Source organism: Hemiscyllium ocellatum, chromosome 7 (genome assembly GCF_020745735.1).
Source record: "Hemiscyllium ocellatum isolate sHemOce1 chromosome 7, sHemOce1.pat.X.cur, whole genome shotgun sequence".
Lineage (NCBI taxonomy): Eukaryota > Metazoa > Chordata > Chondrichthyes > Orectolobiformes > Hemiscylliidae > Hemiscyllium > Hemiscyllium ocellatum.
The window spans coordinates 73493236-73517810 of record NC_083407.1 but is presented as its reverse complement, the minus strand read 5'-3'; the positions used below and the strand labels follow the sequence as shown (position 1 = coordinate 73517810).

Below are 24575 nucleotides of genomic sequence, written 5' to 3'. Positions count from 1 at the left end.
TGGTGTTGGAAAAGCACAGCAGTTCAGGCAGTATCTCAGGAGCAGTAAATTCAATGTTTCAGGCAAAAAGCCCTTCATCAGGAATACAGCTGCACTGTCAGAGTGCTTAAGCATCACCCTCTTGAGTAGACATAAAGATGCCACGACACTATTTTGAAGAAGAGCAGGGGAATTATCCTTGGTGTCCTGCCTGATATTTGCCTCTCAATCAATGTTAAAAATAAATTGTATGGTCACTATCACATTACTGTGTGCAAATTGACTATTGTTTTCCTACGTTACAATCAAGGCTTTGCTTCAAAAGTGCTGTAAAGTGCTTCAAAATGCTTTGAGATCCTGAAAGATGCTATATAAATGGAAGTCTTTCCAAGTATATAGCCATTCAGACCCAACTCCTGTTGCTAAATCGAAAGTTGTTTTGAACTTTCTCCCTCTTGTAATAATTATTGTAACTCTAGTCAATTCTGAGTAGGAAAGAATTTTGTAAATCTCTGCTTTTGTTTACAGTCTTTTAAACAAATCTAATGAGAAGCTAATTGCTACAATATGAGGAATTTACTTTGTTAGTTTTTGCAACAGAAAGCAGCTGCTATTCCACTTTTGCAAAATACATGTAAACCATTACAGTTGTATTTATCAAATTTTACTCAACATGTAAAATAGTTGTGAACCAAAATTAGAATTCTTTTGTAGCATAATTCCAGTTTTATGCTTTGCATTGGATTTTTCCTTTCAATCATGCAAATTGTTGTATAAACAAAACACTGAGGCATTGGATTGCCCCAAGCTGTTCAATTATGTTCCATTAGAACAAAGCTCAATATTATAAGTGGGAAGATAATGTGTCACGGTATGCCCATGAATAGAGAGCCAAAAATGACTTGCTCAGTATAGTAACAACACCAGTAGAACAATTATATCCTTCGACAGTGGAAGATTACAATCTTTGTTTACATAATGTTATTATGAATTACATGAAAAATTATGGGTGAAATTTTATACCGTCCTGTCACAGTGCTGTCAGTGGTCATTGGGCGGGACTGGGGAGAGTCCATTTTAGCAGCATGCCACCATCTACTCACATCCATAGGTATTTTACCCCGTGGTGGGGGAGATTTCCAGTAGCTTACCTGCCCTCGAGCCACTTAATGATTCAATCTCAGGCCTCCTTCTGATATTATGCCAGTGGCAGGAGCCTTTTAAACAGACTGTGGTGAGGTCTTTACAGTGGAGGCATCCCCCCTTTCCAAAGTGCAGCACCTCACATTTATCTAAATTAAACTCCATCTGCCTCTCTTCAGCCGATTGGTTCATCTGATCTAGGTTCCGTCGTACTCCTGAGATTATCTTCTTCACTGTCCTCTATACCACCAATTCTGGTGTCATCTACAAACTTACTAACCATACGTCTTATATTCACATTCAAATCATTTAAATAAATGATGAAAACCAGTGGACCCAGCACCGATCCTTATAGCACATCGCTGGTCACAAACTTCCAATCCAAAAAATAACCCTCCACCACCACCCCGTCTTCTACCTTCAAGCCAATTTTGAATCCAATTGGCTAGTTCTCCTTGGGTCCCTTGTGATCTAACCTTACTAACCAGTCAACATGCGGAACCTTGTTGAACACTTTGCTGCTGTGCATATAGACAGCATCTATCACTCTGCTTCATGAATCTTCTTTGTCACCTCTTCAAATACTCAATTAAATTAGTGAGACATAATTTCTTATGCACAAAGTCATGCTGACTATCCCAAATCAGTGCTTGCCTTTCCAAATGCACATACATCCTGTCCCTCAGGATTCCCTCCAACAACTTGCCCACCACTGATGTCAGGCTCACTGGTCTGTGGATCCCTGGCTTTTCCTTACCACCTTTCTTAAATACTGGCACCACGTTAGCCAACCTCCAGTCTTCTGGCACCTCACCCATGGCAATATAAATATCTCAGTAAGGGGCCCAGCAATCACTTCCCTACCTCCCAAAATGTTCTGGAAAACACCTGATCAAGTCCCATGGACTTATCTAACTTTATGCATTTTAAGACCTCCACACCTCCTCCTCTTCAAGAAATTACTATTTATTTCCCCAAGTTTCCTAGATTGCATGTCCTTCTCCACAGCAAATAATGATACAAAATATTTGTTTGGTATCTCATGTGCTTCCCCATTGATCTTCAAGGGACCCTATTCTCTCCCTAATTATTCTTTTGCCCTTAATGTCTTTATAGAGTCCCTTTGGATTCTTCTTAACTCAATTTGCCAAAACAATATCCTGCCCCCTTTTTGCCTCCTGATTTTCATCTTAAGTATACTCCTACTGTCTTTATACTGTTCTAGGGATTCACTTGATCCCAGTTGTCTGTATTTGATTTATGTCTCCTTTTTCTTGACCACAGCATTAATTTCTTCTAGTATTTTCTATACCTAGCAGCCTTGCCCTTCACACTAACAGGAACTTATTTTTCCGAACTCTTGTTAACTCATTCTTAAAGACTTCCCATTTTCCAACATTCCCTTTACTGAAAATAGCCTTCCCGAATCAACTTTTGCAAGTTCCTGTCTACTGCAATAAAAATTGACCTTACTCTAAATTAGAACTTTAATATTTTGATCAGTTATATCCATTTCCATAACTATTTTAAAACTAATAGAATTAAGACCACTTGCCCCAAAGTGCCAACATGTCAATCATCCAAATCCTTTAAGGTTCTAATACATGAAACTACTTAGTTATCAGTTGTAAAATAGTGGTGAAACTGATAGAAATTGGACACCAGGGCTGTCAGTCAAATAGGGTCAGGACTGTCAGCTCCAATGGATGACTGAGCTCTCAGTCAAGTCTCAGTATGCTGTGTATTCTCAACTGGACAGTCAGTGTCAAAGTCTGAAAGGGAAAGTAAGCACCAGAGAAAATTTTGCACTGGTCTCCTAATTTTATACTGAAATTGTAACTAGTGACTCGTGTTTGCATCCTGTTTTGGTAGGGTTAAGGAAACTTTATTCTATGGATTGCTTTGCTGCAACTGATCTCAGAATATTTGACAATACTGTGTACTGTATCTGGAACAGGAAAAATGTTATGTTTTCTCAAGTTCTGTTTTCTCAATCTCTTGCATTGAGGCCACAGAATAAAACACCAACAAAGGAAGTGTGTGGCATTTTGGAATATGGCTGATTTCAGGAAGGAATTAAAAGAGAAAGCTTACTATTTGAATTTGAGCAATTGAAAGTTGCTCATGAATCAATTCTCCAGGCTAACATTTTATAACCTCAGACTATAAGCCCCCACAACCCCCTCCGACCCCAATTTTTTTATTTGCATCAGTTTGCTCTTAGTGGAGCTGAATATTTTCTGCAATTAACACCTACCATTAACACTTAACCTTCATCTCTATATCACTTATCCACTGCAATCAGTACTTTCTTTGTCTTGTTTCGTGGGGGAAGCCCTTACGTTCCACATATTTCTCCCCCACATTTTCTATAGAATTAAATCACTTTTCAACCACACTTCAGTTCTGAAGAAGAGTCATATTGGACTCAAAACAGTAGCTTCATGGTCTTGATTTGACTAATTATCATCACATGTACCCAGGTATGGGGAACAGACAGGTAGATCATACCATACAAAGTGCATTAGGGTATTAGACCAGAGTGAAGAATATAATGTTATGGTTGTAGAGAAGGTGCACAGAGAGCAAGATCAAATTTAAAATTGGAGAGGTCCATTCAGAATCTAATAACAGCAAGGAAGAAGCTGTTGTTGAATCTATTCACACATGTATACAAATGTCTATATCTTCTAAACTATGGAAGAGGGTGTAGAGAGTATAATTGGGGTGGGAGGCACCTTTGACTATGCTGGTTGCTTTCCAAAGCAGAAAATATAAATGGAAGGCTGGTTTGTGCTGTGTTCACAATTCTTTGTAATTTCTTGCAGTCTGAGGAAGAACATTTCCCAGACACGCTATGATGCATCCAGATAGATACTTTCTTTAGTGCACCTCTAAAATTGCTTAGATTCCTTGTGGACATGCTGGATTTCCTCAACCTCCTGATCAAGCAGAAATGTTGTTGTGCTTTCTTGACATTGCATTGACGTGGATGCACCAGGACAGATTGTTGATGATGGTCACTTCCAGGAACTAAATATTCTACCATCTCCAATTCAGCTCCATTCATGCAGACAGGGGCGTGCCCTCCACTTTGCTTCCTGAAGTCAATGACCGGCTCCTTCATTTTGTTGATATTGATGGAGAGATTGTTGTCTTTACACTGTGCCAGCACTCAATCTCCTTCCTGTATTCTGTCTTGTCATCGTTTGAGATCCACCCTCTGATGGTGCTGTTGGCAGCAAACTTGTAAATTTTATTGGGCAGAATTTGGCCGCACAGTTGTGAGTATATAAGGAGTATAGTAGGGGGCTGAGTACACAGCCTTTTGGGGCACCAGTATTGAGAATTATAGTGGAGGAGGTATTGTCCCTGCTTCTTACCAATCGCAGTATATGGCTCAGAAGGTTAAGGGTCCAGTTACACCGGGGGAGCTGAGACTTCTATACAGACTTTCAGTGAGTTTTTCTAACACTTTCTGTTTTTACATCAGCATCTTTTACTATTGACTTATCTGCTGTAAGGGCAGCACAAAGGTGATTGTTTAATGTTTAATTTATTTCATTGTTACATAAACCCAAGCAACGTGACTGAATAAAGAGCATAGTAATCCTTTTGATAATTCGCACATGATATTCCGTGCATCTGATCAGGTCTGGAAACAGGCATCCATGACAAATGTTGCTGCCAATTTGCAATTTATAGTTTTATACCTGTGTCACCAGCAATCTTACTTTTGGCATAATTACCTTAAACTCTCATTTTCTACAGTGCAAATACATTACCATAAAATAATTAAAATATCACTTAAATCAATTACTTAGGACAGAATACTAAATTTTCTAATGCTGTGGAATTGAAGAAGGAAACAAAAGGAAATTGGAGAAGAACACAATGCACAGCCACTAGTGGTATTCCTACTTCAAGCAGTCTTGACAGAGAGAAGATCAACATAGTTAAGACTATCCATCCAATCCTTTTTGAATATTTTATATATTATTTTAAAATTTGATTTGACATTTTCTTTGTTTATAGTGCTCCTTAAAGGCTATCAGTTTGGTTTAGTTGGTTCAATTTGGTTTAAACTTACTGACAAGAGTAGCAGAGAAGTCTACCTGGCAGAGGTGGATAGCCACTTGAGTCCATTAATGGGGCAACTGATATCCACTGCCACCAGGTTCTTACCAACAGTGGCCAGATCAATCACCAAGGCCAATACCAGTTAGTTAATTGAAGGCAGCCTCCTAGTGAAAGACCAAGGGTGGCAACGAAGCCCATTACCTGACTGCGGTTTGCAGGAATGCAATGACAACTGCCATGGTCACAACCATCCCGGGGAAGGGTGCTCTTGACCCACAGCTGTGATCATGAAGGATTTTTGAGTCCGACAGGGATCCCTCTTTTTCGGATGTCCTTAATAACCCCAAGCCCCTCTTACTCCTGTCTGGGTATGACTGCAAGCCCACTATTAGCCCTCCCACTTTGCTGACCATCGCTACATCCCATTAACTGGGGATTCCAAAGAAGATTTCTTAATTGTCTTCCTCTGGGACAGATTGAGAGTAAAATTCTGCCATGGTTTCCCGACCCAGAATTAGAGTCCTAGAGTCATAGAATTGTACAGCTTGGAAGCAGACCTTTCATTCGAACTCATCCATGCTGAATAGATATCCTAAATTAATCTAGTTCTGTTTGCTTTGAGACCAATGTCGGGTACTCAGCCCAACCTGGAGTATTCATCCTATAATCATTAAAAGAGAGTTGTCCATAACCTATTTGTGCCCAAATTCCTCAAATACAAGGAACCTTTAATATTGGTACAGTATTAAAATCTGTAAATAAATGCATAACCAGAAATGTGCTTTTACTAAAAGTGTCTTGGATTGTAATTCTCATGAGGTCTATTATTAGTAACCACAGTGCATACTCAGGGGCAAGGCATGTTAAAATTAAAAAGGAACTATTATTAGATTTTGTTTTATTATTAACTCAAAAGGATTGCAAAAGCTTTGGCATAAATTAAAAATGCAGTCTTTGCAACAATATCAAACACCTACCTGACACACTCATACCAAAAACATAAAAGCTCAATAATCATGCTTGACAGGGAATATACGGTGCAGGGCCATGTCTCTGCCATTATTTTATTTTTAAATGTTAAACATCAAGGGCATGGACACAAGTGAAATAAAAAGCAACAGTATATTTAATAGCTCTGGTTAAACAGGCCAAACATGATAATACAATTTCAATGTGCAAAGAATGTTTGACAGTAAATTTGATAAACAGAAAAGACCTCATTATAAATTTTATTTTCTTAGGTGGCAAAGGAGAGAAAATGATAATATATTTTGTATGGCTAGTTTATATGATTTGGATTGCACTGCCTGAAGGTAACTTCCAAAAAAGAATAGCATAAACAAGTGAAAGGGAAACAATTTCAGACTGATGTAAGATGGGAGAGGGATTAATTAGTTAGGTCTTTCAAAGATCTAGCACAGGCGTGATGGGCTGAATGGCCTCCTTCTATGCTTATGATTCTAGGACTTACTCCTTGAGAGAAGCAGCAGATTCGCTTGAGGCTGAACCAGCAATCGTGTTATGGTTGGCAAGAAAGGCCACTGAGAGACAATTCTAACCAGGGAGGAGGAGGTGAGTAGATAGTAGACTGATGCAGTCACCAAAGTGGCAAGAGATCTGTTCTGCTAGCTATCCCAGCCCTGTGGTTTTCCTGTTTAGTGTTCAATTAATTAATTACCTAAGCTGTACACCTCAAAGCTCTTTATTTGTTAAATAGTGTCACTGTTGCAACATAGGAAATATGATAGTCAATTTTCACACAGCAAACTCACATCAATAGTGTATAAAATGAAAATGTCAGTTTTTTTAATCAGAAAGTAGAAACAAAAGCTTCATTTCCATCTGTAAAAATGACCCTGATGAGCTAATCCAGTATTGAGTCTTAGAGCTCAGCTAAATATTCACAATGAGACATCTGTAAACTGTATCAATGGAAACAGCCAGACATCTGTTCCTCCAGATGGCCTCATCATGAATGATTGACATTTGATTGTTTGACATATTTATATGGTTATAATAAATCATTCTTTAAGGTTTTTATTTTTATTTGAGCAAATTAAAAAGCTGACTAAGGTACAGCTTCAGCTGTCTGATTGAAACTTTTATTGGGCTGTCAGAGGGAAATTTTTGATTGGGTGTTCTTTAAGTTCTTTTCAAAACTTACCTTTGTTGTTTGGTTCTATAGTTGGTGAGTAGGTTATAGGGAATGGAAAGGGACATGGAAGGAAAACGTGAGGCATGAAGTGGGGGTTATTGGGACATGGGGGTGGAGAAGGCAATTGAAGAGGCAATATGGACATGGAGAGAGTGTGAACACCATGGGCAATGCTGGGGAGCTGAGGAAAGGACATCAGTGATTGGAAGCAGCATGGGGAATGAGCAGGGGTTTGAGAGAGCATAGGAAGTGAAAGTTAGAGGGCATAACAGTCATTAATACAACTGGGACAAAGACCTATGGAAACTCAATAAATGATCTTTAAACCAGCCAATGTTAGCACTTGCCCATTCTCATGGTGGTTTTTGAGTTGCTTCTGAAGCTATGGGGCCGATTTGTCCTGCTTCCACCTCCCAAAGAAAACATAATATGCACAGGGGCCATTTAGATCCAGGTGGCCATTTCCCAATTCAAGCTTCCTGCATTAATGGCAAAAATCCTGTATATGTCAGATCATAGGTATGGGAGTATAGTAATGTTCCTGGACTAATAACCCAGACACCTAGGCTAATGATCTGGAGATACAAATCGAAATGTTATTGTGGCAGCTAGGAAATTTAAATTCAATTAAAGAAATCTAGAAAGAAGCTAGTATTATTAGTCATGACCATGAAACTACTGGATAGTCAATAGAAATCAGGGAAGGAAATCTGCAATTGGTGCTTAGTCCGGACTCTGTGTGACTCCAGACCCATTGTTGATTCTTATGAAAATGATTCAAAGACTGTTAGGCATGTTCAATAAACACTGAATCTGCCAGTGATGCTCACGTGCTATGAATGAACAAAAATAATATACGTGGAAGATATTCTGAAGAAACAAAATAACACATGATGGTCCAGTGCAGCTGCCTTTTTATTTACTCTTGGGTACGTCTTTGATATTGGTGACTGAGATGAAATGATAATATACATTCAAATCACATTGGAAAGGAGCCTGATGGTGTTCCCATACATTGCTGATCTTATCCTTCTAACCAACAATGGAAAATTATATTTATAAAGTATTGTTAATGTTGGAAAAGATATTTTTCAGAGATGTAAGAAAATATTAATGTTGATTGATAGAAAGGTAACAAAGACTTGCATTTGTATTGTTTTAACCCGAAAGAATTTGCTGTTGGTCATTTTAAACCAGGTTTCGCAAACAGGGTTTGAGGAAACAGACCAAAAGCCTAGTTTTAAAGAACCAAAGGAAAAGAAATGTTTAAAACCTACTCCTGTTATACAAAGGAGAGAACAGTTCATCTCTCTCTTTTGTCCATGACATTATTAATACATATCAATTCTTCATTAACCTTGTCAATCTTTCAAATGCATGCAGTGCAATATCTCAGTCATTTCTGCAGCTTAAAGATTTTAATTCACAGGTTTTCATCACACATACATTCTTGGGATTAGCATACTAATTTGCAGAAGACTACTTTTAACTACTTAATCAATATGATTTAACATTTCACAGGAACAGCAGTAAAGTCATTGATTGTAATGTGATCAGATACAACCAGGAAAAGTTTGGGAGAGAGCACAGACTACATAAAAACCAAAAGAACTGTAGATGCTGTAAATCAGAAACAAAAACAGAAGTTGCTGGAAAAAGTAGCAAGTCTGCAGCATCTGTGGAATGAAACCAGAGTTAACATTTCGGGTTCAGTGACCCTTCCTCAGAGTTCCTTCACCTGAAACATTAACTCTGATTTCTCTCCACAGATGCTACCAGACCTGCTGAGCTTTTCCAGCATTTCAGTTTTTGTGCAGCATATATAGAACCCTGCAACTTCAGGCTATCATATATCCTTTGGGTAAGTGCCTAACAACTTGTGACCAGCAATCTTAATTTCATGCTGAGTTCTTCAACTAAAGCCTACTTTTACAGTGGTGCTGAGTACGACCACTTTCTAGCCCCTCTGCATGAGGGACAATTCACATGGTACACAGTTATGTCCATTAATTTGAAAGCAGCCCCAAATGTTTACGTTCACATTTCTTTAAACCTAGTGGCGATAAGGGATGTGGGAGTTGACAAGCATAAGGCCTTTTGTTGGAGTAACAATATCTAATCAACATTAAACTAGACCAGCACCAACCAGGTAGTCAGGCTTTTTTTTTTCGATATAGACAATATCTGACCATTTCATACAAGAATGATTGATACAGACATGCCCATTCAGGTATCATCAGGTCAACCTAGAACAACAGAAAAATAAACTAGTCAGAGGATGTGACATTGAGGTGAACATACTCCAAGTTAATGTACTATAACATGATATTTGAACACATGGAAAATCCAAAGATCATGAAGTAGGGATCCTTTATGCTACTGGCATCAAGTCATTTCAAATATAAATATAAATTAAGTTTAAACCAGGAAATATTTTCAGCATTGACATGGAATGAAGTTTGTAGTTCACATGAGGTTGGTTGTTTTGCTGTTCCTTCTTCCGATTGCCCCTCCTTCCTCCAAAGACACCTTTTTATCCCCCAGAGAGGATCTGTTTGACTGTTCCAACTGCCTTCCCTTATCACTATTGCCTGCTACTGCTATTCCAATGCCATTTGCTGGAAGTTATGATGACATTTACATTCTAAATAGTCCATCATTCAGATCTTTTTCTTGAAAAGGAATAGATATGGCCTGGGGAATTCTCAATGTTGCATACTTTGGTTGATGATTCCAGTTGCTGTGACAACTGATGTAATAACATAGTAGTAAAATTATATCTTCATCAAAACAGAGGTGTTAACTGAGCAATGCTTTTGAGTCTTACGCAATGGCTCTATTGCCAACAATACTAGGAGGAGAAGAGGTATATATTCCAAAAGGTTGGCCAAAAATGTAATGTTGTAATGTGTGTTTTGCAATTGAGAGAGCTTCAGTATGCTGGATTTGAAGGGACTGCAGCATTTTGTGAAGTAAAGTAGAATTTAGAGAATTGGCTAGATTATATTCTGCGACTAGCAGCTTTAGGAGTAATTTATTGCTCTGGACTATGCTAGTAGTTTCTCCTGTGGTTGTTTTCAGCAGTGTGGAATTTCAATCCAAACACAGAGGAAGCCATAGAGCAATGCTTCTCAAATGTTTTCCCACAGTGACTCCATTTTGAGGCTTGAAAATCATCATGACATTTCAGTGAGAACTGTGACAGCAGTGGCCTGTTAGAATGGGAACACAGCTGATGTAGCTTGGCCTGGTCTGAATGGCAGCCATTACCAGCTCAGATGCCACTTGGTCTCCCAACCACGCTCACTTTGGGAAGCCCTGACTTAGAGCATAGTTTCAAGTGAACTACTAGAAAGCAGTTCATAGGGAGCATGGAATACAGCACAAATATGGCAATAACACTCACAGATGTCACATAATACCTAGTAAGGATTTAAAGGTTAGCAGGTTAGAAACCAGGGATTTTTAAAATAATTGTTGATGTTACTTATTTGAAATTAACATTGCGTGTCTGGAATGAATGAATGGTAAAGCATATGTTCTTGAGGTACGAATGTTTTTAAAAAAATTGAGCTGTGAGTGTTACTGGTTTCTACAGACTTCCCACTTACATTGAACGATGAGAGATAGTTTAGATTTTTTTTTCCTTTCTGTTCCAATGAAGAGTTAAATTAGACTCGAAATGTTAACCCTATTTTTCTCTCCACCCCAGATGCTGCCAGACCTGCTGAGTTTCTCCAGCACTTTTTATTACATCTAATGTTTTATTTCAAACCTCCAGCAGACAGTATTTTGTTTCTATGTTAAACTAAATCATTTTGGATAATGGAACCCATCTGAGGAGAAAGTCCCATCTAGTCATTATAAATAACTAATCTGGAATTAGAGTTCATCAGCTAGCCATGACCATATTTACTAACAAGCTGGTTTGTGAATGGAGTTGTGTGATAGGAGATGCTAACTGTTGGCTTGAAACAAAGATACTGCTTTCCCAGAGTCAGATAGAATGTGAGTGGTTAACTGTGAGAAGAGAACTCGTTACTTTCTCTCCCTCTCCCCAGCCATTCTGCAAGTGTGTGCTCTGACTGTGTCTGACCAGTTAAACACCATCGGCAAACTCTTCAACAGCTCCTGACTTCAGAGGAAAAGTCAGGGATTGTCCATCAAGCCCTTTAACTGTCTCAACATAGAATCTGGAAAAATCACTTAGTACAGCCTGAAACCAACCAGTGCATCAACCTAAAGGATCCATTCATGGTTGACATTCTCTTAGACACTCATAAACAACTTAAACAATGCCAACCCTTTGGGCCTGTAAATCCTTGGATGCATGTGGGAGTGCAAGTTGACATGATTTTAGTTTGAGATGCTGGAGTGCAGTTCAGAGGAGGACAGATTTTAAGCACAATAAATAATATTACCCTTTTGTCTAAAAAGGAGCTTTCTTCAAATCTGTCTGTGTCTTTCATAGTCACAGCACTTAAAACATTCAAATACTCACTAAAGTGACAGGCAAATTATTAATAAAATACCCGTTGGGTCAACCAGGAAGTTTGTAAGAGGTGCAAAGAGAGAGGGACAATTCACCCATTTCTGCCCTGGCCAGAATATTGTTGTAAAAAAGATACAGAAACCCTGGACAGCAAAATAGAAAATCTGCAAGTATAATACCAAAAATGTGTGGATCAGAGGGGACATAATACAAGTCTTTAAAATTTTGAGATGCTTTAGTTGAGTGAATACATATGTTTCGTGTTTGGGGACGAGCACAACTAATGGCTGTCATCAAGAAATCCATAGGGAATTCTGAAGAAAGTCTTTGCATAAAGAGTGGTGATAATGTGAACTTGTTACCTCAGGAACTGTTTACAGTGAGTATTATCGATGCATCCAAGTGGTAGCCAGACAGGCATCAAAGGGAGAAGGCAATAGATGGTTACAATGATAGATATGGAAGAGAAAAATTAGGAACAGGCTCAAGCACAGCTTACACACTGTTTTTCTGTCTGTACATCTAGGACACCTAGGTTCAAGTCTGAAGTGTGTAGTAACATCACTTAACAGGTTGACTAGAAAAGAAAAAACTGTTTTTTAAACACTGTCATGGACTGGTTGGTCAAATGACCTGAACTGTGTCTGAATTAATCGAACATAAACGTTTTTTTTAACCAGTTTGCTCAGGGCAAACTGAATTGCAGGTTATAATCACACACGTAATGCATTATTTTTCCTACCTGGAATTCTGTTTCTTTCAGTCACTAAATCTCTTAACTTTTGGCATTAATCATTCCACTTGGCGAAGTTCTTCACTTGAATTACACATCTCAACTTCTAAATGGCTGTTAAAAATGCAAGGCAGAAGTGTTCAGCCTTGAATATTGATTTGCATTCCTGCAAAAATTTGAAGGCTAGAAAAGGATTTCTGTATATTCAATATATGTCCTTCTTAATATAATAGTGAAAAACCTACCATAGGGTCGCTTACGGAGAAACAGATGATATGCTGGTTTCAATGACAGGAGTATTAAACCAAATCATAGACAATGCATTATCTGCCACTGACTTGGAGCTGTACTGAAGTTGCTTGTCACTTTAAGCAACCATAATCTAATTGATGTAATTAGGCACAGTAATGTCAGAATGTAATTGTCTCATTAGGAAAATTAACAGATTAAAATGGGGTTACTACTTTCAGGTTGTAGCTTAGTGGCACCCAGTATTTATGATTGTTTTACTTCTGTAACTATAAACGACAACGGAATACAATGCCATTCCCTGGCAGACCACATATCAGGGCATCATAGGATATGTGGATAGGGCAGGAAGATAGAATTAAGCTCCTAGGTCTTAGAAGATGGTATGGGTTTGAGGGCTACTTCTGTTCTTGTCTCTTATTTGTTTATATGTTCTTATGCTGTAGCAATTGTGAATTATCTGGGACTTCTTCACAATCAAATTCAATTCCCATGAAGTTTCTGCCACTCTTCCTCCAAAATGGCAGATCAAGAAATTTCTGATGGGCTTACAAATGGTCATTTTTAATATATCGCTATCAAATTCCCATTATTCCACTGAGGATTATTCAGAAGAAATGCTGTATGAAGTGAATATAAGGTACCTACTGAAGTCAGTTGAAAGGTTGTTGATAAAAAATAAGTATTTAATATAAATCTACCCATTAATAAAATACATGCAACTAGTGGTGGCATTTTATGGTTGTGCAATAATCTTTTGTTTCTTAATGCTGTTTGAAGTATGATATAGAATGTAAGATGTAACACTTGAAATATGACAGTAAATCAGAATGACGACAATATACTACACTATTATAGAATTTTCAAAGCAGCAAAATATCCCAAGATATTTCACAGGTCAATTCTCAATTAAAATTTAACATCAAGGCATGTGAGGAGGTAATAGGACATATTACCAAAACTTTGTCAAAGAGATAGGTTTTAGAGAGTATTCTAAAGTAGGAGAAAGAGGCAGAGAAGAGGAGGTAAAGGCCAATATTCCAGCAATGAGAATCAGGTATGTCCAAGAGAACAGAATTGGAGGAATGTAAAGACCTTGGAGATTTGGAAGGCAGAAGGATATTGCAGAAGCAGGGACAGCTGAGGCTAGGGAAGGACTTGAAAACAAGAATGAGAATTTTGAAACCAAAATGTTGCTAGACTGGGAGCCAATGTAGATGTGAGTGCAGAAGTGACAGGCAAAGAAGACTTTGTGTAAGTTAAACTATTGACAGAAAAGTTTTTTTATTATTTTACATTTACAGAGAGTGATAAATTAAAAGTGCACATACGGGGTGGAATTTTTTCTGCTTTGAAGAGTCTTGGGCCTTTGAACTTTATGTGAGTCCTAAACTCAATGATCTTTGGATCATGGGCACCTGGGCAAACTTCCCAGAAGCAACATATTATTGACCATTTCCAGGAGCTATGTAAATTTAGAATGGTGTGTGGGCAGTGCAGGCCAGTTGGGTAATCAGAATTGGGGATAGCCAGCAACTGCACTCGGAAAGGTGAGTACTGCTGATGTAGGTGCAAAACTACAGGAGTCTCTCAAGATGAAACACCTTCTTTGAAGATTTCTTGAATTATTAAGCGTGGCCACTGCTGCTGGGCCCTAAGAGTGTTGAGAAATCCACTTGACAGGATGGAGTGCAGTTGCAGCTATTGTCCTCTTATTCCAGTGGCTCAGGGTGGAGTGTGGGATGGGTTAGAGCAAGTCACCAGGAAGTGTATTCCAGTGGCTCAGGGTGGAGTGTGGGATGGGTTAGCAGGTCATCAGGTAGTGACCTCCTGGCACAAGTCAAGATTTTATCTCAGTGACTGACCCATGCAGTATTGGGAGGATCCCAGTTACATCACCAACTTTTACCTGACTAGCACTTAATTGGTACAATTAACTAGGCAAAAGTGAGGACTGCAGATGCTGGAAACCAGAGTTTAGATCAGAGTGGTGCTGGAAAAGCACAACAGGTCAGGCAGCATCCAAGGAGCAGGAAAAATCGACGTTTCGCGCAAAAGCCCTTCATCAGGAACAGAGGCAGGGAGCCTATCTAATGCTGCTGGGCAGGCAGCCTATGTCACACAGGTCAGGAAGCAACATGTTGGGGAGCAGTTCCAACACAAGGTGTCCTTATTGTTTCTGATGCCTTCTCCAAAGCTGTCTACATGGGATCAGGAAGATTCCGTCCTGCACTTAACACTTTGACTTTATCGAGTTACATGTTTATTTAAATTTCATGGATTGGAAATCTGTTGGGAATGAATGTTGAATTCTTAAAGAATGAAATTATCTTCAGATGGTATATCTCCAGTAGTCATCTTCAGTAATCCTAGATTTTATCCATGTCTTCAGATAAGTTTTCAAGTCTCCTGTTATGTTATGGCTTATTTGTAAGACTTGGCCCGAACTGAGCCATTTGTTGGAATTCTGTTGTTTGGCCAAATATGAATACTCAGTTATCATCCATTACCAACAGAAGAACCTTAGTTATTATTTCTTGGTTTAAGAATGTTTTGATTAACTTATTTAGGTGCAATTTAATAACATTTGTTCTATCCTATATGCATTAATATTATTTATTAACTTGTGTTTTAATTTATTTGATGTTTCTCTGTTAGAAAACATGCAGTTGAAAGAAAACTGCATAGAATGTAACATGTCTTTCTTGACAGCAAGAAGATTGGAAAAATTCTCCATTAATAGTATTCATAAAGATAATGAAGATGTAAACTTTTGCATTAGAATAGACGCACACTTCATTTTGTTTTAAGCATAATAGCTGGCCAGAAAGTAAGCTGCATCAAACAGTGCCAGCTCGGTTAAATTGACCCAGTTATCAGATCTGCACTTAAAAGCTTGGATTTGTGCTTTTAACATGAGGTAATCCAGGATTTTACTACAAATCAAGAGCTTCTGCTAAAGTTTATCCCTCATACACAGAATTATGAAGTGATGTCATGGTGTTGTTGCTCGTTTTCTGATAGTGGTTGATGGGGAGATAGTTGAGCTGTGGTTTACAATCTCTTAGAGTGTAACTGTAGTGTACATCTCAAAGGCATGGAGATTGTTACAATGTCACTTGTGTGTTTAAGCAAACTTGGATCATCCGTCACATGATCACTGAGACACTTGTGCCCATCTGTTTAAATAGATACAGAATTCAATCTAAACTGGCTCTTGATTATTCATCAAATTCTGCAATATCAAAAGAGTAGCCCCTTAAACTCTCCAATGGAACAAAAGAAGTAACTAGCTCCATATGGAGATTTTGTTTTCAGAAGATGAGGAACAATAGAACACTGTAAGGCCTAGTGCCAAAACGTGCATAGGATACCCTTTCACCAAGAAACCAGAAATTTTGATGACTATGCATTATTCTAAGGGCTATGATTACTTTTAAAAATAATCAGTTGGGCTGCCACCAACAAGGTGCACCCAGGCTAATCTGAGAGTAGTGCAGAACGAAGCATAGTGTTAAGTATGATAATATTTTGAAATTTAGAAAATGTTTGGCATTGAGTTGCTCACTTCTACCATTATAACTCAGACAACATGAGGTTTAAGAGCCTACTGGATTGCAAATAGCAGATGTGGCTTAATCATGCATCATTTTTGGGCCCTTTCCAATGTCCTGCTCCCACCTCCCCCCACCCCCCCACCCCCACTCCCCCCCAAATGTTTCGTCAAACTTGCATTCATAATGGTAGCATTGGGAATGCTACAAAACTACGCTGCTTATTAAGTCATAGCTTCCATAAAGGAGAAGAAAGGAATTTGATTTATATAAATACTACAATTCAAAGTTGTTTGCAACCATTGAATTATTGTATTTACTGTTGTTATAAGGGGAATACAGCAGCCAAGATCCCACAAAATCCGTAGCCAGTTAATCTCTTTTTGGTTGAGGGAGGAATGTTGGCAAGAATATCCATAGTTCCTACTCTTCAGTGACCCTGTGGGATCCTTAATATCCATCAGAATGACTGGAAAAGACAAATGGGGACTTGTTTTTTGATTTGATTCAAAGGCTGCCACATCTGAAAGTCCCTTAGTACTGCTTTGGAGGGCTACCTAAATACATCTGCTAAAGAACTGGGTTGTGGCTTGAATCCATAACCTCTGTCTCAAAGGAAATAACACTAGAAATTGACATCTAACCTGCCACTGAATATATTTTCTGGAACCTTTCTCTGTTTAAAGAATTATATACAATCAGGCACTCAATTTCTTTTCCAAGGAAAATTTCCTGTTATAGATTTATTCTGCAGACCGCTAATAAATAATCCTGCCACACAAAGCTTATACATCTTCAAATTGAAGTTTGAGGTATAGCAGATCAGTGAACTGGAGGTAGACAACATCGTGCCTAATCAACTGTCTGTTCTGATTCAGTTTAAGGTGCCAAGTTATTCCAGTTGCTTGGAGCTGGGTTCTTGTTTGTTTCTTAGGCAAGGAAATTCAGTTGCAGCCACACAGAAAATAATATGTTTTGTCGTTATCCTTGCAGTAGTGACCTAAGAAAAGGTTCGATAGCAATGACTTAAATGTTCATGGTGACAGTGCCAAGAGCTTGACATGTAATGATGGTAAAGAAAGCAGTACATTTCTCAATTTCAATAGTCCAACAGAAATGTTTATAGTAGAAGATATGCTGACATTCTTTAATCTCCTCCATGAAATGTACAACATTCCCTTACTAAATGCACAATTGGAGAAGTAGCAAATGCTAGTCTGGACTGTGAATCGTATTTCGGATGGAAGACCCTTTGAAAATGTGCCCAATTTTCATGCCTTTGGATGAGGAAGCATTCAATTATTTAGAAACTAGCTTTGGGGCAGAGAAATTGTGGGAATGTGAACTGACAGCATAAAAATCCCCAAGCAATAGTTCTGGCCGTGAATAGCACGACATGCCATTCTCAAGTACACTACAACAATAAAAATATCTAATCTTCCCCCTGCCAGTTTCTGAGTATTAACATAACATGCTCTGATGATTTCTGAATAATTAATGTTGTTGAGTTTACAGTAATGGAAAGCCAAATACTTAAACAGAACAAAGAAATGTATTTGATTTTTCTCTTTTTTGAAGTGTGTTGTGATAACTTTAGTGTGACTGAAGTTCCCTTCAGAGATTCATAGATCAAAGCACCTTGATATAAATCATTATGGACTTGATGGATTAAATCAGAACAACTATAATAGGAGTTAGTGTAGAGGATTAGATTTATTCATACACCTTCTTTAGCCCCTCATCGAATTTACATTTACAGCCATGTTCTGCAGCATGGTCAAATTTGCTTTGGATGTCATGATCCTGAATTTAGAACCACGTGTGTGTCCTGAGCAAGTGTTTGTTGTGAAGCCATCCATTAATACAATTGAAATGGACTCTTAACTGACTTTCTTCACAATCAGTTACAGGTGGTAATGAGGGAAGATGGAGGTATTTCCTGAGACACAAGGACCAAAGAGAGGCCCTACAGTATCAGTCAGCGAGCAACCCCACTGAAAGAGATGGGTGCTGTTGAAGCTGAAAAGTAAATGTGAGACCAACATTGGAGGCACTCTTGAAAAACTGTTGTGAACTTAAACTTAATGAAAGGCACGCAGCATGAACAGGATAGTCAGCCAGATGATTTTTGGGAAACGCAATTAATTTGTACCTTCAAATTCTACTTTTAATCTCACCTAAATTCCACAAGCTATCTTGATAGGCTTTGAGCCCATGCCCCAGAGCATTGTAGCCTTTGAGTTACTAATCGACAAATACGAGCACTGCACCTCCTCAAACCTATAGATTAAATTGCAATGTAACATTATACAAACTAGGATTGTGTTGCCTGGAATTTAGAAGGTTGGAGAATGATTTGATTGAATAGATAGTGTAGGTAGAGAAGCTATTTTCACTATTTGGGAATTCTGTGGCTAGGAGGCATAGTCTAAATGGACGAAAGTGAGGATTGCAGATGCTGGAGATTAGAGTCAAGAATGTGGTGCTGAGAAAGCACAATAGGTCAGGCAGCACCGAGGAGCAGGATTCCTGATGAAGGTCTTTTGCCTGAAACGTTGACTCTCCTGCTCCTCAGATGCTGCCTGACCTGCTGTGCTTTTCCAGCACCACACTCTCAACTCTAATCTCCAGCATCTGCAGTCTTCACTTTGGCATAGTCTAAATGTTAGATCTAGACCTCCTCCAAACAATTGGAAGTTTGGAAACACCTCCACATGTAAAGGCTAGTAGAAGTTTGGAACTCTGTTCCATAAACAACAGTTAATTCCTGGTCAAATGATAATTTTAAATCTGAGACTGATAATTTTTTGTGAACCACAGATGTTAAAGACCATGGGCAAAAACAAAATTGTGGATTTAGATCACAAATCAGCCATAATATCACTGAGTTACACAGCAAATTGAAGGATATAAATGATCTGTTTCTGTTTCAGTGTTATGGTGAATAGCTTTATTCTGATGACACATTTGTAGAAAGACTCGTGAGTGCAGGCAAGGGGTAAAATCACATTTCCAAGCATCTTTATGGCATTAATTGTTTATTTTAGTAATTTTCAGGTAGGCAGTTATCTACCTGAAATATACAGTGTATGACATCATATCATGTCGCTATGTTAAAAAGAGATTGGCTGTTAAAATAATAGAATTCTCCCAAAACTATTAAGTGTACTGAAATACCACATGCACTGTATCAGTTCAAGAAGGCACCACTCACTGACCTTGTCAGCGACCCCCACATGAACAAGTGAAAACATATGAACAAGTGAATAGGTAAATGAATAAGGTATCATTGTCAGACATGGAGCCTTGTCATTACTTCAGGAGGGAAAGTTGTGTCACCACTGCTTGGATCAAGTGTTACTTCAGTCTTTCCAGTTTCAGTAACTATCTATACAGTTTTTCTGTAATCTGCCACCTCAATTAAAAGCTTGGCACACAGGTGGGACAGACCAACATTTAAAAGAATTTTAGTGAACATTTTTATTGTATCTTTTCAGGGGACAAACTGAACAATTTTGTCAGAAGTTCACCCCTTTGAAACAAATGTTCTCATTTTGGTGCTTATTTTTAAATGAATCAACATTTAGCATTCACTTGAAATGAGGTATTTTATAAATGGAATATGTAACCTGATATGATAGTTTAAAAAGTTTTAATGCGATATCTTTCTTATTCAGATTAAGATGCCTTGTGAAACAAATAGAGAAAGGTGAGATTAATGTGACCGACTTAAAGAAAAATATCGAATATGCAGCCTCTGTGTTGGAAGCAGTTTACATTGATGAGACAAGGTGAGTTTCTTTTGTCTTTTAGTTGAAAACCCATATGGCATAGTGTGCATTTGATTTATGTATATACATTAAAACACAATTTGTGTACACATTGATAATTATTGCTAACCTCACGCTTACAATTCAAAGAATTTTTTTTCTCTATTTTGTTTTCTTGTCCTGTAAATTCAAGTAATGTTTTCTGTTTTCTTGCCTCTGAATATCAAGAGATTATGCACTCTCATTCTATTTTCTCTTTCCATTTAAAGCTAATTGATGGAAAGCCAAGTGTGCGATGTGCAATTTGTGTGCTGGATGCCCTGAAATGGAATATCTCCCTTTTAAATTCCTTTGTGTGCCATTTTAGTGCACCATTTAACATTATTCCATTCAATTCCTGTCTGTGCTATTTTAATACAGTTGTTAAACTAATTAAATTAGTCCAACAACTGTATTACCAGGAAGCATAGCCAGGAACTGCAGCAGTGTGCTAAAACATTTTTTGATCTCGTTATTCTGCTAAAGAAATAAATTGTGTAGAACTAATTAAACAGTGCACTAAACCATTTCGGGAAAAAAGGACATTATTTGTGTGTCAATATATTAGGACTCATTTTTGCTTTTGCCGTTGATAGAAAATGGGCACTTGTACAAGCTGCTGAGGTTTCTTTATAACTGAACTTCAAGCAAAGAAAAATTAGAAGGGGTGTATAACAGATATCTGATCCAAAACCATCCATTTTCTACAATCATTAAAAGTTAACTCAGCCTATTTTGTCGAAAGTCGTGATATGTATTGTTCTGCTACATATCATCAAAAAATGAGTTGCTTATCTCTGAAATGTATGTGGGTAAGATGGTGTAAAAGAACTTTACACCGCTCTGCTGCACCTGCTATAATTAGTTCGAGAATTTTCTCAGTCTTGAAGAATTTCTATGTACATATGTATATATCTGGATTGATTGGCAATTAGGCAATGAATTAGCTGCTGATAAGTTTCCCATACCTTTACTGCATGAGAACCCCAAACCAATAGCTTAGTTCTAACTGAGCTATCAGGAAGAGTAGCCAGGAGTTGCAGCAGTGTGCTGTAACATTTTTTGATCTCGTTATTCTGCTAAAGAATGTTTACAGAACTGAGGTAAGTAAATCATTAACTTATTTCAGAAACATCTTAGTGTACACTCGTCTAGTCACAAAAACTGCAAGAAAGAACAATCATATAACATTTGCAATAAAGTACAGTCTCATGAGCATAGCATACAGTCACATTTGGTAGGACTCTTCTTCAGAACTGGAGTCTCAAAAAGTTAACTTTTTCTCTCCACGGATGCAGTCAGACCTGCTGAGTTTCTGCAGCATTCACTGTGTTTGTTTCAGATTTCTAATATCTGGAGTATTTTGCCCTTATACAATAAGACTTAACCCCTTAAAATACAGTGTCCAAAGCTGCTGATTCTACTTATTGTAATACACCATCCCCCACTTCACTAATTACAATTTCAATTTTAAAGGGACTTCCATTGTGGCAGTTTCACTAGTCTAACATGTTCTCAGCACCTTTAGAGGGTTTTGGGAATTTACATCCTCTATATAGTCTCACAGACTGTTGGGTAGAAGAATTAACAGAAGACTTTAGCTCAGCATTCAGTCTGTCATCTGGAGCTCTTGGACAAGACATCATCATTGGTCTATTTGATGGGGTTGGACTTTGCAGCCAGTAGCTTCTGCCTAAAACCTTGTGAATGCCCAGCACCATTTTTAGTTTAAATGAGGTAGTACTGCAGATGCAAAACCAAACTGGCTGTGTGGTTGGAGATCTGGCACGCTGTGTGCTTTGTGACATTTGGCACCGATTTATATCTTACTGGAATAGCATTCATTCTGTTTCTCCCTTGTTTCAAATAAACATCTTGTCCAAGCAGCATGAGTGTTGTGGGAGAGTCGAGAGTTGAGTTTTAGGTTTTCTTCCCAGAAGGAATTTTTATTGAGCTAAGTCATTTGGGAATGGAGCAATAACTCATAAGTGCAAGTTGAATGTCATTGTTTTCTTCAGCAAGGCTTTCACTACACACACTTCTCTTCCAGTTTCAGCATTAACTTGAGTCTATCTTGGAGAGCTAGAGGACAAACCCTCATGTGATGTTGTGAGTTCTTTAATGTATTCATTGGAAAACTCTGGTCCATTGTCTGAAATTACAAGATGTAAAATTCCATGTGTTGCAAGTACTCCTTCACTGATTCAAGACTATGACCCTGCAGTTACTTCACTTCTATGTATCTTGAGTAGTAGATTACCACCAGCAGGATATTATAATTTAAGTGTTCAGAGTCATCTATCCAAAGACTTCTTCATGGTCTTGATGGAAAGAAAGATTATATCAACTGTTACTTTGTCTCCTGACAATGAATTCCATGAGTAATAAAATTTAATTTCATCTCTTCTAATGATTTTGAGAGTCCTGGAACCAAACAGAATATTTTACTCCAGCTCAACTTCCTGCAATATCCAAACATCCCTGCTGTAATTATTGCATCAAGTCTTAGAGACTGTCAGAAAGATCAATCCCTTGGCTTAAATGAGTAAATCATTCACTACACAGAGGTATCCTTTATTTTTGTAATATTGTCTGAGAATGGGAATTTGTGGCATGTACGCTAGCCAACATTTGACGCAGTAGTTTCTGACATGAATAGGTGTTTCATCAGATTTCTATGCATCTGTGGTTTCAATCAGTAACTGAATTATTACTGGTGGAGTTGTACTTGTTATTAATGTAAAGTTTTCCACCTCTTCAATAGAATACATGTCTCCATAGTCAGGGTTTTCCACAGGGACATTTAACTAAGAGCTGCTGTAGTCTGCTGTTTCTCTCGACCAGGATATTAGTACTCCAGTAGTTTCTGCTTTGATTTTTAGTTTTGACACAGAAATGCTCTCTGTATCATTACTACCTTCTATTTCATGGATCTTGCTAACTTTTGAGGACTTTTGGCTTTCTCTGTACAAGCTTCTAAATGTGATAAAGAGTATAAAGTAATACACAAGAGTGTAATGAGATGAGCCGTCTTTTGCAAAATTATTTTCACCTTTTTTTTGTTCTATAACACCAATATCAGTTAGTTGGGTAGTTAATGCATGCTTTTCCTGTCTGCTGTATTTTTACGCAGCCATCATTCTGCTTTTAAGTGCAACACTTCACCGCATTGGTTGTTTTTAGGATACAATTCTCTACATCACCACAAATCATTAATAACGTTTGCTTTCTGACCTCAGCTCATCTGGTCAATTGAATGTCCCTTATAAATGTTAAATAATCTCTTCACGCCACATGGCTCATCTGAGACTCTGACAACAATTCTGCCTTGGATACACTCTTCTTTTAGACTGTCTCATTGGAACTATGAGTTGACATGTCCCAAGGTTGCCAGTGAAATAGTTGATGCATTGGTTTTAATTTTCCAAAACTCATCAGATTCAGGAAAGATGCTGTGAGATTGGAAAATAGCTGATGTAACTCCTGTATTCAAAAGAGTAAGGAGGCAGAAAACAGGAAGCTACAGGTCAGCTTAATATTTGTCACAGGAGAAATATTACTAAAGATGTTATAACAGAGCACTTAGATAAATTTAGGGTAATCAGGCAGAACCAACATGTGTTTTGTCAAAGGGAAATTATGTTTAACTAATTTATTGAAGCTCTTTGAAGAAGTAACTTGTGCTGTAGATAAAGAGGAACCAGTGGATGTGGTTAAGGGTGCTTAGATTTCCAGAAGATATTTGATAAGATGCTACATCAAAGGTTACTGCAGAAATAGTAGCTCACAGTCTAGGGAATAACATGTTGGCATAGATGGAAGATGGACTGGCTAAGAGGTCTTTCTCAGGCTGACGTCACTAGTGGTGTGTCACAAGAATCAGTGTTGGGGCCTCAACTAGTGTAATAGAGTCATAGAGATGTACAGCACTGAAACAGACCTTTCGGTCCAACTTATCCATGCCGACCAGATATCCCAACCCAATCTAGTCCCACCTGCCAGCACCCAGCCTATATCCCTCCAAACCCTTCCTGTTCATAAACCCATCCAGATGCCTTTTAAATGTTGCAATTATACGAACCTCCGCCAATTCCTCTAGCAGCCCATTCCATGCATGCATCACTCTCTACGTGAAAACATTGCCCCTTAGGTCTCTTTTATATCTTTCCCCTCTCACCTTAACCCTATGCCCTCTATTTCAGAACTCTCCCATTCCAGGGAAAAGACCTTGTCTATTTACCCTATCCATGCCCCTCATGATTTTATAAACCTCTACATAGGCCCCAGCCTATTCAGCCTTTCCCTATCACTCAAATATTCCAACCTGAGCAACATGCTTGTAAATCTTTTCTGAACTCTTTCAAGTTTCACAACATTCTTC

At 38.2% G+C, this 24575-nt stretch overlaps 1 protein-coding gene across 3 annotated transcripts in view; it reads left to right on the top strand.

The window, feature by feature from the left end:
* pde1a (phosphodiesterase 1A, calmodulin-dependent) overlaps positions 1-24575 on the top strand; it is a 239350-nt gene that overhangs the window by 153831 nt on the left and 60944 nt on the right. For all 3 annotated transcript variants that reach the window (XM_060827979.1, XM_060827980.1, XM_060827981.1), the window contains exon 2: positions 20063-20176. In XM_060827979.1, the coding sequence (XP_060683962.1) occupies positions 20063-20176 (114 nt within the window). The remainder of the gene's footprint in view (positions 1-20062; positions 20177-24575) is intronic.